This window comes from Mastomys coucha, unplaced genomic scaffold, assembly GCF_008632895.1.
Source record: "Mastomys coucha isolate ucsf_1 unplaced genomic scaffold, UCSF_Mcou_1 pScaffold6, whole genome shotgun sequence".
NCBI classification, from domain to species: Eukaryota; Metazoa; Chordata; class Mammalia; order Rodentia; family Muridae; genus Mastomys; species Mastomys coucha.
This window is the reverse complement of record NW_022196912.1, coordinates 67,665,743-67,681,206: the sequence shown is the minus strand read 5'-3', so window position 1 is coordinate 67,681,206 and position 15,464 is coordinate 67,665,743. Positions and strand designations below refer to the sequence as shown.

The window sequence follows — 15,464 nt, the reverse complement described above, 5'->3', positions numbered from 1 at the left end:
TCCCTTTTTCCATTTAATGATGTGTTTGGCAAACATTTCCTATTTAAATAATGATAACCCACAGAAGCACTAACACCAGACTCTGCTGATAATAACCAGGAACACACAGGGGGCTTCACTTCTCTATTTCCACACAAAAAGAAAAATTACTCAGCAAGATACTGATGAGGGTGGCAGAAGCTAGTTGCCTCCAATTCCCTGCTCGGTCCAGATGGATATTAAGTGTGATGGGGTTTTTGTTTGAAAGTTTTTGTGTTTTGTTTTCCTTTCTTCTCTTACAGCCTTGTAAGCAGCTCATCTCTCTTCTGTCCAAATCACCCTGTACACACCTGTAAACCCATGCTAAGAATGAGGATTGGGTTTTTGAAATTTTTAATCTACATTTTACCTTTATAGATACTTTTGTGATGATTCTATCAAGTCCATACTTCATTGAGACAGTTTAGTTTTTATGGTCTTCCCAATGTGATGCCTCAAGCCCAAGCTCAGTAATATAACATCCTCTTTATAGTGTAGAAAAACCCTCTCCTTCAGATGTGGTGTTCTTTGTTCAGACCATCTCCATCTCTTGAACAAAGTGGCTCCGTAAGACTGTGTATGTGTGTGTGGTACGCAATGCAGCTTCATAGCTTCTAAATGACCCATTTATATGTAACATGTATGGCTACAAGTGAGCTGCCTCTTGTCTGGACCTATGTGCAAGATGATTTCCACACCAATAAATAAGAGAAGAATGTAAGCTCTCTCCTTTTCTCCTTGAAAAGTTAAAAATAATAATATAAGTAATATAGGGTTATATATTCTAACCAAAAAGAGGGTAATGTCTACATGTTTCTGACCTTTCCACTTTTGTTTCTCCTGACTTTATGGGATGTCTTAGTGAAAGATACTACCACTGTGATGAAAGACTATGACAAAATCTAGTTGAAAAGGAAATTTTATTTGGCTTATATTTTCACATCACAGTCCATCATTAAAGAACTCAGGATAGGAATTCAAACAGGGCAGGAACCTGGAGATAGGATCTGCCATGGAAGCCATGGAAGAGTACTGCTTACTTGCTTGTTCCTCATGGCTTGCTCAGCTTTCTTAGCAAGGACCACCAGCCCAAAGAGGATACCACTCACAATAGAAAGGGCCCTCCTCCATCAGTCATGTAACTCAAAAGTTTCATTTCAGTGTCCCCAAGTCTCTTGTTAACCACGGCTGACTCTTCAGCCCCAGGTAACCAAATACAACAGATTCTTAGCTCAAATGGCCCAGTACAGTCTTTGCTTCCCTCTGAAACTTCAAGAGTCAGTCCTCCATTGTCTGCACTACTCTCAAAATTCTTATCTTCCAAGCCCCCACAAAACATCCCACTGAACTCTCAATGCTCAGTGACTTTTCTACCACAAAATTCCAAAATTCCTCCCACAATCTTCCCAAATACACGATCACATCTGTTACAGCAATGCCAATTTCTGGTATTAGCTTCTGTCCTAGTTAGTATTACTTCCACTGTGATAAAACACTACCACAACCAAAAACAAGTTGGGACAAAGGGGAATTTATTTGGTTTACACTTCCATATTATAGTCCATCATCAAAGGAAGTCAGGACAGAAACTCAAACAAAGGGAGAACCTGGAGGCAGGAGCTGATGCAGAGGCAATGGATGGGTGCTGCTTACTGACTTGTTCCTCATGGTTTGCTCAGCCTACTTTCTTATAGAACCCAGGATCACCAGCCCAGAGATGGATAGCACCCATGATAGGATAAGCCCTCCACATCACTCACTAATTAAGAAAAATGTCCTAAATCTGTGTCTTATAGAAGCATTTTCTCAGTTGAGGTTCCCTTCTTTCAGATGACTATAGTTTGTGTCAAGTTGACATAAGACTAGTCAGGTCATGTTAAAAAAAAAAACTGAAAAAAAAAACTAATAAATGAGTCATATGGGAGCCATTTCTCCTTGAAATAGTGATTTTAAATTCACAGCTGTGCTGGTGGGAGAAGAAAAAAGCACCAAAAAGCAAGAGATGCACAAACTATCTCCTCAAACACTTCCTAGGGTCATCACCTCTGGGTGTGCACTGGGATCGCATAGCACTGTGAAAATGGATGTCAGAGTAACTAACAACTAAGTTCTGAGGCAGCTGATCTGCAGCATATCCAGGGCAATAACTCTGAAAGCTTTCTGAACCATTCTGCTATGCAGCCAAAGGCAAGAACCAAAGGTTTTCATGTACTATACCTGGAAGCCAATGGAGCTGCTAAGGTTTCTCATTAAATGTTCTCATTTCCAGTTCCAGCCACCTCTAATGAGGAATCAGGAAATCGCATGCTAGCAGAATTTTAGTTTAATTTGACCAGGTGCTCCCTTTGTTTAGGATATGAACTTTTAAAGAGTGTAGAACGGACAGAGTGGTAGCAAACAGTGAGCTGACCAGAGGGAAGCAAATTCCTTCTTTACTCAAGGCGGCCCTGAGACTCAGACTCAGGGAGGCTCCAAGACTTCATTTACACCCCTACTTCAAGCTGTTTATCCCCCTATCTTTGATAAATTAAAATACATATAGATTTCACCTTTTTAATTTAAAAACAGTGACCCCCCCATCATGTCCATTCATGTTAAGTGTCCAGTGTGAGAGAACCAGGCTCACGCATTCACGCTACGAGAGAACCAGGCTCACACATCCACAGCCATTCTGTTTCTTGTACCTCAGCATGTGAGGGGTAGGAGGCCAATGCACTAACACTGAAGGAATGTTGGGCTTCATACACCAAAAACATGGTAAGACTGGCAAAGTGATCAAGACACTTTTGAGATTTTTTTTCCTCATCTGCAAGAGCAGGTTGTTGTGAAGAATAAAAGATGATAACTCCTGACACATTTTAAGAATTTAGCGAATACTACTAAACCAAAAGCTCTCCAGGCAAAGAAAGGGTTAATTCATATCCCATTTCTAATGGCTGCCTGTCTTAGTTATGGTTTCTATTGCTATGAAAAGACACCATAAACCGTGGCAACTCTTACAAAGAAAGACATTTAAGTGGGACATTAAATGGCTTACAGAGGTTTCAGAGGTTCGGCCATTATCATGGTGAGAAGCCTGACAGCATCCAGGCAGAATGGTGCTAGAGAAAAAGCTGTGAGTTTCTACATCAGGATCCTCAGGCAGTTGAACTGACTGTGAGCCACACTGGTCATATAAGCTCACCCACACAGTGACACACGTCCTCCAACAAGGTCACACTTCCTAATGGTGCCACTCCCTATGGGCCAAGCATTCAAACACATGAGTCTATGGAGCCCATTTCTACTCTAACCAGCATTTCCCTCTGTAGACCATAGGAATAGATGGCTGTTGTTCCTTAATCATAATTAAGCCGACATTTGAAAGAAACAGTCCCTAATTAAACTATTGTCAGTTTCAGGCTTTCCTCCTTAGCCTCAGGTTCAAATGTCTCTATGATAATGTTTTTCTTTAATGTGTTTTTATGAGTTCTTTCATGTTTTGTAGTCTGTGATACTATTCATTTTCAATATTCCTTTTGCTACTTAAAGGAACACAGCTCAACCATCTGGTAGGTTTCTGGAACCACCTGATAATTCACATTCTCATTCTGAGTCTAAATACATCAGTCCATGTGGCTAAGGTTTATACACAAACATCTCCATAACAACATGTATCCAAACTAAACAGAATTGTTTTCCATGCTGCCTTGCCCAAGATTTTACTAAAGATTTATGTATTTTTATTTTATACATATGAAAGTTTTGCCTGAATATGAATAAAATAGGTATGTGTACCATGTACACACCTGGTCCCCAAAAGAGGCCAGCAGAGGGCATTGGATCTTCTGGGGGATTATAGACAGTTGTGAGTTGCCATGTAAACGCTAGAAATGGAACCACAGTCCTCTACAAGAACAGCAAGTGCTCTCAACCACCTAACCATCTCTCCAGCCTGCCCTGCCCAAGTCTTTACCAAGAATTTTACATGTAGTTCGAAAAAAAAATGTGCTATGTCTGAGACTTGGGTCATATTTCTGAATCACACTGAAAATACATTCACCAATCAGTTCATCAATGTCTTCCAGCATTGGCTGTGAAATGACAATGGAGGATATAATTCTCAACGAGATGGACTTCTCCACAAATGAGGCCCTCTATTCTGCCTTTGCACGCTGGCGGTTGGACCTAAGGCTTTGTGTGTGCTAGGCCAGCAACTACCCTTGAGTCTCTGGTCCCTTTCTTTTCATTTCTTTCCTCTAAAAATATAAACTACTTTGATGAAGTCTGCTAAGTTGTACAAACTGTCCACAAACTCACTGTACAGCACAGGTTTATCGGTCAATAATATCACGTATTATCACATGAACTATATAGTTATTGTGAAAACTTCCTACTGATTTAACGTAAAGAAAGCACGGTTTTGTAAGTGTGATGGTCTGTGCCTGAAACCAATAAGTACATGAGGGAGGTGGAATTCAAAGTCATCCTCACTGCTTAGTGAGTTTGAAACCAGCCTGAGCCACGTGAGACTCTGTCTCCAAAAGAAAAATTAAAAAAGAAAGAAAAGAAGAAGGATAAACAAACTTTTGGTCCCAGCATCCATCTTCCAGTAATCTGCTAAAATGACAAACACAGAAGAGGAGGGGTCCACACTACAGTTCTCTAGACCTTTTAGGAAACAAGGACTTGCACCTTCAACCACATTCATCAAATAGACACAAAGGATAGTCTTGTAGGCATCAAGCAAATGGGTACTGTTCACAAAGGAATGCCCTAAAACTGTCATCTCAGCTTCACTGGAAGCGTCTCCATCACTCAGAAAGCCATGGACATCATTGTAAACAGGCAAGTTTAGGGTGAGACCTTTGCCAAAAGAATGAATGTACGTATTGAGCACAGGGAGTACTTGAGGAACCAAGACAGCATCCTGAGACGGGTGAAGGAAAGTGATCAGAAGACAAAGGAAGCAGAGAGTCAGCCCTTGGGATTCACCTGAAGCAGCAGCCTGTGGTACCCAGAGAAGCACTTAGTGAGAACGAACAGAAAGGGGCCTGAGTGGCTGGAGCCTGTTTCTTACAAATTAGTGGCTCAATGTACAAGAAGAAGCAACATACCTAGACTTTAGAGTGCCTTTCTAAAATTAAAAAAGGAAAGAATGAAATGAGAACAGAAGAGAAAGCACATTTCCAAGACACTCAGCACTTGGATAGACTGTAGCTTCGTTTAGTCAATGATGAAAAAGGATATTTTTTTTTTCACTGTTGGAGGCTGGGAAGCTCATGAGGAGGCATCAGCAGAAGGGGAACCTGGTGAGAGCTTCCTGCTCTCGAGTAGGCATGTTCTCGCTGTGCCCTTACATGGTAAAAGAAACAGCCCAGCCTCTATGGTAAGGTTAGCCATCTCAGGCGGGTGGGGCCTTCCTAAGCCACACTTCTTGAGGAGTGCCACACATGAATTTTGGGGAGGTATATTTAGACCATCTTACACATCAATCAAAAAGAGAATCGAGGTTGGGGAAATCTAAGATTGAGGACGATTTTTAAAATTAGTCTTCATTTCTGCCAACCAAGTCCTATTTCAAACTTCTGAGATGTGGGATACACCTTTGATGGTGCCAATTTAATGAACATTCCATGTAAGTTTGAGCCCAGAATAAAGAACAACGGCCATAATGCACAAAATAATTCCCAAGTTTGTGTGCATATATCTTCTAAAATCTGAGTACATTTCAAAGATATTGAGGAAAATTGAGAATGGTCTAAATCAGTGACTAATAAACCACTCTAATATTGACTCAGAAAAGGACATAAATGTACACCATGACCAAGTATATATACACGAATATATTTACAACCAAACTTTACAAATATTTCATCTCTACAATTCTATTCAACTGCATTGTTTCAGCTATCTGACTAAATCGATCTCACAACCTGCTAAATGGACTAAGATTTTGTTCTGGAAAAAAATAATGGTTGAAAAGGCAAAAAGGAAAATGTTTATTTTTCCCAGAAAAAAATTCTCTTCAATTTCATTGAAGATATGCTATCTTTACTCTGAGATGGTAGGAACTGAATGCTTCAGACTATGGTGTGAGGTCACACAGATGTTAGGATCAGAATCCTCCAAACCCCCAACTGTTGATGCTGGCAGTCCAGTTCTCTCAGGGACTCTGGATAGAAGCCCTCAGCTTTCAAACTTGGCTGTTGCTCACGATCATAGGCAGCGGACCATGGACTCCATAGCTGTCCTCTGGGCAAACCACCTTCATCTTGGTCAAAGCTCACTTGTTATTCTTCTATAACAGAAAAAAGAGAATGTTCCTCCCTCCGCACCTCCCAAACCAGCGCAAGTCTACCTCAGCCAGTCAGGAGGTCACTGGTACCACACCCTCAGCACTCTCTTCTCCCTAGTTTTTACCCACAGCTCTGCTCCAGGGCTGGAACACTGTGCCACAACCCATCATTGCCCTCCCTTTCTGTCATATTGGCACAGCCTCTTAGACCCATGATGATCATGAATCCTCTCCTAGCAGCCCTGTCTCTAGATTTCCACCATCTTTAGATCATCGAGCACATCTGATGTGCAAATTCCCACCTGGGAATAGGATACAAGCCTTTTCCCAACAGGCCCTCGGGCCCTCATGTGGGTTAGTGGGTGTCTGGATTAACTCCCAGAATTCTCAGGCATCTGAGTCAGAAGGTCTTAATAAACAGATTTTATCCACTATTCTAACTTTGAAAACCAGGCCTGTATCAAAGACGCAGGCACAAGTCTTATGTGGTGGGAGTTTAAAGTAGAATTTAAAGTTGGGAACTGACTCCAATTAAGTCATTTCCAGACTTCTGTTTATTTACAGGCTACGTTTCTTATTCCATCTAGTCCACGCCTTGCCTCATCTCTGCTGCCGCATCTTCAGGGACACAAGCAGCATTCTCCCTGAGAAGGATGCTTGTTTAGCACCCAAACATGCTCATGCAGCCAAGATCTCAGCTAAGACTGACATGTTCTAAGGTTCTCGGGCAGCTTTTCTTGGGCAGCACAACTTCCAAATCTGCACGTGTAGATACGTGTGTTGATGGGCATGTAGATGCGAGTGTAACTGCTTCAGGTGCATCTCATCCCTCTTACTGGGGAATGTCTGGAAAGTAGGAAGTAAAATAGGCAAACTGTGTGTTCAGTTTAAAAATAATAAAGGATTTAGTATAAGTCAGTTTTCCTGTGACTTTATTTTTTTATCTTAAGGTTAGATTTTTTTCCCCCGCTTTCAGTAGCAATCACTTCCCTGTGACAACTTTGTAATAATGATTAACTCAACCTGGAGGTTATAGTGAAATTTCCCCCGAGAACTTGGAACTAAGGGAGATAGGAGGGTTGCGTGTTGGTTTGAATAAGTGTGGCCCCCATAAGCTCATATATTTAAAGGCTTGGATGTTAGGGAGTACTACTTGACAGGGATTAGGAGGTGTGGCACTTGTCAGAGGAAGTGTGTCAATGGGGGGGTGGGCTTTGGGGTTTCAGGTGCTCAAGCCAGGCCTAGACTCCCCTCCTGCTGCCTGTGGACCTGTATGTAGAGCTCTCAGCTACCTCTCCATCACCATGTCTGCCTGCATGCCACCACGCTCCTCATCATAATGACAATGGACGAAACCTCTGAACTGTAAGCCAGCCCCAAATCTTTCCTTCTCAGAGTTGCCATGCTCATGGCCTCCTTGGACTCATTTGTGGACTCAACTGTCTAGCCCTATGTATGAATTGTTCTTGCAATCAGTGCCCTGGTTCTCACTGCAACAACAGAATACTGACTAAGACAAGTAATGTATGAGAGAGAAACTTTAAGACCAACACAATGACCACAAAGTCACCATTGGAGAATAAGGCTGGGGGTGCAAAGTGTTGGTGTTTGATCTGATGTCACAAGGGGCAGGGCAGGGGCAGATGGAAGGAAATGAGCACCTGAGTGAAAGATCTGAACACATGCTTTGTATGTGTGTGTCTGTGCTCATATGTGTGGTCATGTTTACATATGTACACATGTACATATGGATCATGGATGCTGGAGTTCAGCCTTGGGTGTTGCTCCTCAGCACCCTCCCACCTTGCTTTTAGAGGCAGAGTCTCTAACTGAGACCTGGAGCTCCAGAAGAGGCTACGCTGTCTGACAAGCAAGACCCAGAGTTCCTTGTGTGTCCCAGCACTGAGACGAAAGTATACACCTCTGTGCTAACATTTACATGGCTCGTGGTGACTGAACTCAGGTCCTCCTGTTTTCACAGCAAGCACTTTACTAACTGAGTGACCCCCGCAGCCCCTGAAAGTACATTTACTGATCAAAGTAACTGCCAATTAATGAACCAAACAAAAAAGGGATTGAGAGGGTTTAGGCAAGCACATTTATCTATGAAATGTATAGAATCTCTGGGCAGATTCCCCAGGCCATGTCCCAAGACTTCAGATACATTCACAGATTCTCCAACAGTGGGAGAACAATACCCCAAACATATTTGGATCTTAATTCCTCCAATGTTTTTGTCTAAATTCAGTCTTCATGGAACAAGCACACTTCCCATATGTTCTTAAAAACAAGCCTGCCTGTGAAGAGAGGAGGCACTGGACGTAAAGACTTAGGTTTAACTATCTAGGCCTATGTATGAACTGCTTCCATACTCAGTACCCTATCCTGTCCTGAGCCAGGAGGATAATAGAGAATAGACATCTGATACAAGAAGCAAATGGTGTAACTGTATAAGATAAAAAAAATAAGTAAATTAGAGTGACTAATGTCTATGAGATGGAGGTAGATGTTTAAAGAGTAGGCATCAGGAATTGATGATCTAAGAATTTAATATATGACCATTTATTAAAAGCCCACTGTGAGCATTTTCCAAAAACAGTTTTTCAATGAAGGTTTTTTTTTAAAGATTTATTTATTATTGTAAATAATTATACTGTAGCTGTCTTCAGACATACCAGATCTCATTACGGGTGGTTGTGAGCCACCATGTGGTTGCTGGGATTTGAACTCAGGACCTTCGGAAGAGCAGTCAGTGCTCTTACCCACTGAGCCATCTCACCAGCCCCTCAATGAAGTTTTTTAAAGTGTACACTAATATAATGTCAGAGAATACATCGTCGAAACAACTTAAAGCAAGCATTCTAAAGGCAGTGTGAGGTATGTAGACAATTAGATGTTTGTGTGTGTGTGTGTGTGTGTGTGTGTGTGTGTGTGTGTCCCCTTTATCAAACACAGAATAAGCCTCACGTGCTTCTTCTGCCTGACCCTCTCCAGGCCTCTGTGAGTGGATGCTGGAATCTGGCTGTGCCTCTGGCTAACAATGAGGATCTAGAGTCAGCTGTGCAATGCAGGGAGACATAGTCTCTAGGCAAAAGGAACAAGGCAAGAGCTAGCTTGACATTCTCTGGGGCTTTAACGGTAAGGGTGAATGGGAGGAGCCACACCAGAGACCTAGGCAGTAAAGAGTTAAAAGAACAGATCCAAAACAAGAGAATGGCATATCCTGATAGACATTTTAAAAAATAGCTACTGAGTGGGAAGTAAACTGCAAGAGGGGTAAAGATAAAAGAAAGCAAGATTAGCTCAGGTATTCCATACCTGGGCAGGCAAGGGCCTGGCTGGTTCAGTGGCAGCAGTAATGTTAGACATCAGTGAACGAATTGAGGACACATCTGGGGAAATGGGTTTCCTGTTGACAGAGATGTATGTGTGCCTAGGCAAAGAGTGGTCCCTCTACCATAGCTGGGACAAGTAGGGGAGCACTCCAAGCAATCAAATGGACATCCCCAGCTTGAGAGGCCTACTAAGATATGAGCAGAGTAGCCAGGTAAGAAACTTGGGTTTGGACTGTTAGGGAAACATTGAAATTTTCTGCACACAGGTGGCCTTTAAGGACATGGGCATCCCCAGTCCTGACAACTACTTCCCACTGTAAATTAATAAATCAAGTAATGAACCACAGCAGCGATGTGAAGCTGAGACCCCTCACCCAGGGTGGAGCTGCCCCTGCTTTACCACAGTCTCACCTGGGAGCTGCTTTACAAGGCTGTCCTGTTAAATCTCCACTAACACACTGTGCTATGTTCTTTAGCATGTTGAATGTATGTAGAATGCAAAAGGATGACATGTGGGAAACATGTACCACGCCACCAGAGGAAGCGGCATGGAACAGGTGAGGTTGAGCATGCCCAAACCCTGGAAATCTGAAAAACTGAGATTAGAACCTCATCTTGGACCTTCAGGAGTAGGGCTAACCCCTCCCTGTTTCCACACCTGCCTCAGAGCACTCAACTAGGCAACGCCCATCCAGCTTGTCCCAGTTAATCAGTCACTACCCAGCACCTGGAAATCATGCTAACGAGGCATCTCAGTAGCCTTATCCTTCAGGCAATGAATGACTTTTCCCTCCCTAGATGTTCTCACACCTTTCCCCAGAAACTATATAACCTTTTGTTCACTTGAATAAAGTGTATTCATTCAAATCCTTCCCCGCATCCAATAAAGAAATACGAACAAGCTAGGACCGTCTCAGACAGCTTCATACTCTCTTTCCTTCCCACCCTACTCTGCTTCACCCCCTCCTGGAGCAGTATCTGGCGTAGGCAGACTGTGCACCTCCACTTTACAGGTGGCACCTACACACCCTGAGAAGGGAGGCTAAACCCGGTACCACAGTGACATATTCAAAACTTTAAATGTACCAAAACTTCATTGAATAAAGAAATATTATACAATGAATGAGAAACTTATATAACCATATTAGGATTCAAAACTAAGCCCCTTATGCAGACCATAGTAGCAGCCACACACACTGGAGCTTGCTGATTTTGAACTCAATGGGGAAAGGCTCCATTGTTACACACATTTGAGAAGATCACAGAGAATTTAGTTCAGTAACTTGATGAGACAAACATACAGGATGGATGCTGACAGAAGTCCTAGAATAAAACGAATTCCAGTTCATCACTAAACAGTCATTGGCTGACATTGTAGGACACCGTCCTGACCTGCAGCTCCGTTCTCAGTGGAGAAGATAACCCACACCCTGAAACAGAGCAATGACAGGTACAAGAAGCCTTTGGAAAAGTACAAGGACAGCTACAATGAGAAAGCAGATCTCCCTAGAGGTGATACTTCAAACACCAAATACAACTATACATTAATGGCACAAAAAAAAAAAAATTTACATTCCTATTCTGAGTTAAAATGTGTTTCCACATGAACGTTGTTGATCTAGTTAAATGAAGTTAATGACAAGTCAGTGTTTTTAAGACCATTTGAACCTTTAACAATGTTTTTTAGCCATGTCTTCTAATGGTATATCCACCCCCTCACTTCCTCTTCTAGCATTTACTAACTTCCTGTGTACATGGGAAGGATTTGTGGGGTAACAGCTGATATGCCTTACAAGCTCAATCCTCTATCAACTTAGGGAAGCCACACTGAAGGGATGGAGGAGTGTCCTCTAACCTCTAGTTTACTCTCACCCCAAGATGCCCAGGGACTATTCCTCTAAATAAATTATTTCTGAGACCCAGCCACAATACTCCCTACTGCCATAGGAGGACGCTATTGGGGGCTTTCATTCTGCTGAGACTGCTTCCAGCCATAGCTCTGCCATCATGCTGAGTTCTTCCCAAGAGCAGCTACCAGTGACATCTGGCTCTCTGGCTTACGCTGATCACTTGCTCACCTGCTCCCCTCTCTCTCTTTCTTACTCCTCCCCACCTCCTTTGTCGCCTCTGTGTCTTCTTTCCATCTCTGTCTTAAACACTAATGTAGTAATCTAGTGTCCTAGTAAGGTTTTGTCACTTTGACACAAGCTAGAGTTATCTAAAAAGAGGGAACTACAGTTGAGCAAAATGTCACATAAGATCAGGCTATAGGCATGCCTGCAGGGCATTTTCTTAATTATGGACTGATGAGAATGGGCCCAGACCATTGTGGATGGTACCATCCCTGAGCTGGTGCTCCTGGGTGCTATAAGAAAGCAAGCTGAGCAAGCCATCTGGAGCAAGCCAGTAAGCAGCATTCCTCTCTGGCTTCTGCTTCTGCTCTGCTTCCGGGCTCCTGCCTTAAGGTCTTGGACTAACTTCCTTCAGTGATGGACTGAGACCTGACAGGTGCAAGCTGAATAATCTATCTCCTCCCCAGGGCGCATTTGGTCACAGTACTTTATCACAACAGTGGGAATGTAACCAAGACTTCTGGCAGATGATCTGTCGCATGAACATGAAAGGTTAAGCCAGGTAATAGGCTAAGCCAGATCCACTCTAAGCATTTAGAAACATCCTCTCTCTTGACGGCTCACCATGCTTCCATGGTGGCTATAGGCTGTAAGTCACTTCAGTGTAAAGATCTACAAATCTGTTTAGACTTTCATTTTATGGCATTTAAGATGAACCAGCTTAGGTAAAATAATCTTCCTTAGCATCCCATCTAACTTGAAGTTTATATAAGGCCTACATATTATATACACACACACACACACACACACACACACACACACACACACATATATATATATATATATATATATATATATATATATATATATATATATTTCCCCCTCAAGGACCTGGGGGAGAGAAGAGGCTACAGCAGGGTCAAGGTCACAGCGCATATTTCTGCAGCCCTCATTGAATTGTATTCTCACCAGCACCCCCATTTCTCTGTGCTGTGATACTTTCAAAAGGTCTCCAGAAGCCACAGACATTTTTCAAACGTCTGACATTAGATCAGTTGTTATAAAAAGCTCCTTTCTTCTGCATAATGCATTGTCTTCGGATGAAAGACACTCTACAAGGAGAACATCGCCCTTCCCACCAGGGTAGAAGCCACCGTTTGCTTCAAAGGCAGCGTCAGCTTCTCCAGAAGGTTCTAATCACATGACCTGGTCTCCAGCATGGCTCAATGTCTTTTGTTAAGCATTTTGGAATCATTTGTAAGATCCTTTCATTCTCCACAACTGATTTCTGTGGCATGGAACAAAAATACCTTTCCTGTTTCTTGTATCTCTGGTCTATTCTCAAAGGCCAGCTTTACTCTAGGTAATTGGCAATGTAGTAAAATTAGAAGAAAAATGATCTGTTTACTGCCAAGAATAATGTTTCCAAATGTTACTATATTTCCACCTCAGACTCTTCCTCATTGGCAATCATAAAACTGAGATTGACTCAAGGTACCAGAGGCAATATTATACTTCTTTCCAGAGAACGTGCCTTACCTTTAGCTGGACTAGATGCACATCCACATGCTTGCTGTCTGCATCCTGCTGGACCGAGTAGGTTAGGTCACGGACCCTCTCTGAGGTCATGCGAAGCCAGGTCTCAATCTCAGGTAAGTGCAGGACAATCTTCCAGTCAGCTGCTGTATGGAGTGGAGGTGGCTTTCCGTACTGCTGCTCAGCATCCATGTCCTTCACGGCCTCTTCTCCCTCTCCTTCCTCCTGCTCCACTGTAGGTGTCATGTTGATGGCCATGGGTGAGGCATCAGTCGCCATGGGATCTGGGTCCTGTGACCTCAGTGGGGAAAGTGTCACACTCATGGTTAACATGGAGAAATCTAAGCCTTACTTCTTTCCAAAACAGCTGAAAGGCAAAAGGAAATAGGAAAGCAAAGTCAGACTAGATTGCCAAATAAAGCAACGATACACAGAAGAAACGGGTTTCTAAATAAAGCTAGGTTCTAAATTAAGAAACCATTGCTCATAACAAAAACAGAAAGAGGGGTTTTGATTTTATACATTGTAGCTGCAGACCCAGTATATAATATAAGAGCATGGTGATACTGTCTCTCCAAATATCCATTTTCCCATTCCCTTAGTAACAAATATTTAACTGTGAATATTCCTGCCCTGAATTTAGAACTAGTGTCCCCCATTTCCTCTGCAGCTAGCTGTAGCCCAGTAGCCAAGTTCTAGCCAATGAGAAGTGGAATAGCTATGCAGAATTTCTGAGAGCTGTTTCAAGGGACTGTTGAACTAGAATAAGCCACCTGCCGGCCCATCTGCTCTCCAGTCTCTATGGTGGACTCCATGGTTGGGGCTCTAGCTCCGTGGCAGGCCAGGAGATGCTCTGGGGTGCTCTTAGGAGAGGATGGTGAAGCACAGAGCTATGAGCGTGGGTCAAATGAGATACCAAGGAGCCTCTCTGCCAGTACTGCTGACATGTGATAGAAAGAACAAATTTCTACTGTGTCGAAACAATGATTAAAGGGGCTTTCCTAATGTATGCAACCAAATGGCATTTTGACTAGAACCAACATATTAAATAGATGAAGTAAAAAAAAGGAGGGTGTTCTAATTATGAAACACACTGTGTTAGTAGCAGATAGTGTCTATTTTGAAGATTTGGTTAGATGACAGATATAGATAGATGACAGACAGACAGACAGATAGATGATAGATTTAAATAACATGTAGAAATTCCAAAACATTAGTTTCTTGAAAAAGAGATTATATCAAAAAGGTCTAATTAATGCTGATTCACTAATGCCACACCCAGGTTACATTAATATAATATGCAGTTATGTTGAAAATTTCAGAGGCATTTGGAATTTTAAGAGTAGTAAGCTGTTCTGGCACATATTAGTCAAAGGGTTATCAGACAGGTAAGATTAACAAGTGCATATTATGGTGAACTAAGTTTGCTTTTGAGGATAAGATTAGATACTGACAACAATCCTCTCTTGGAAGTGGTCTAGCATAAAATACGCTTTTGGTATGCTTTATTATGTTTTATAATAAATGGGTGTTATTCTGGTCCTGGGAACAGCTTGTATTCAAGCCTAATGGATTTCTTTGTATTTTACAAGGTTGTGTTTTGTTGTGATGGTGGTTTTGTTTGACTGTTTGTTTGTTTAATACATTCAAGTTAAACTTTCATTCCTGAAAAGTCACTGATCAGAAGTTCAGAAAGTTAATCTAATTATCAGAAAGCAGCTCACACCTTTCGTCAGATTCTTAATATTCACTTAGCAGCTGCCTTTGCTTCCTTTTGCTGTACCAAAGGCCATTACCAAAGGAGTTTGGGGCAGAAACTTCAGGCAAGACCTACTTCACCTGAGAGGTCGCAGTCTATTATGACAGGAAGTCGGGGTAGTAACTCCGCCCAAGCACCCGGAGGCAGGAGCTGAAAGCAGAGGCCATGGAGGAGCACGGCTTACAGGCTTGCCTCACATCCATCTGCTTTCTTACACGACCCAGGACCACCAGCTTAGGAACGGCGCCCCCCACAGGGCACCGAGCCCTCCCAGCAAAAGAGTACACATGGGTGGGCCCATGGCTAATGATACATATGTAGCAGAGGATGGCCTTATATGGCATCAGTAGGAGGGGAGGCACTGAGTCCTGTGGAGGCTTAGTGCCCCAGGAAGCTAGAGGGGTGAGGTAGGAGTGGGTGAGCACCTTCTTAGAGGCAAAGGGGAGGGGGAAAGGATGGGGGGTTTG

At 42.6% G+C, this 15,464-nt stretch overlaps 1 protein-coding gene across 4 annotated transcripts in view; it reads right to left on the bottom strand.

The window, feature by feature from the left end:
* Positions 1-15,464, bottom strand: part of Akap6 (A-kinase anchoring protein 6) — a 458,326-nt gene that overhangs the window by 342,838 nt on the left and 100,024 nt on the right. For all 4 annotated transcript variants that reach the window (XM_031356459.1, XM_031356461.1, XM_031356460.1 and 1 more), the window contains exon 2: positions 13,242-13,605. In XM_031356459.1, coding sequence (XP_031212319.1) covers positions 13,242-13,571 — 330 coding nt within the window. In that variant the 5' untranslated portion in view covers positions 13,572-13,605. The remainder of the gene's footprint in view (positions 1-13,241; positions 13,606-15,464) is intronic.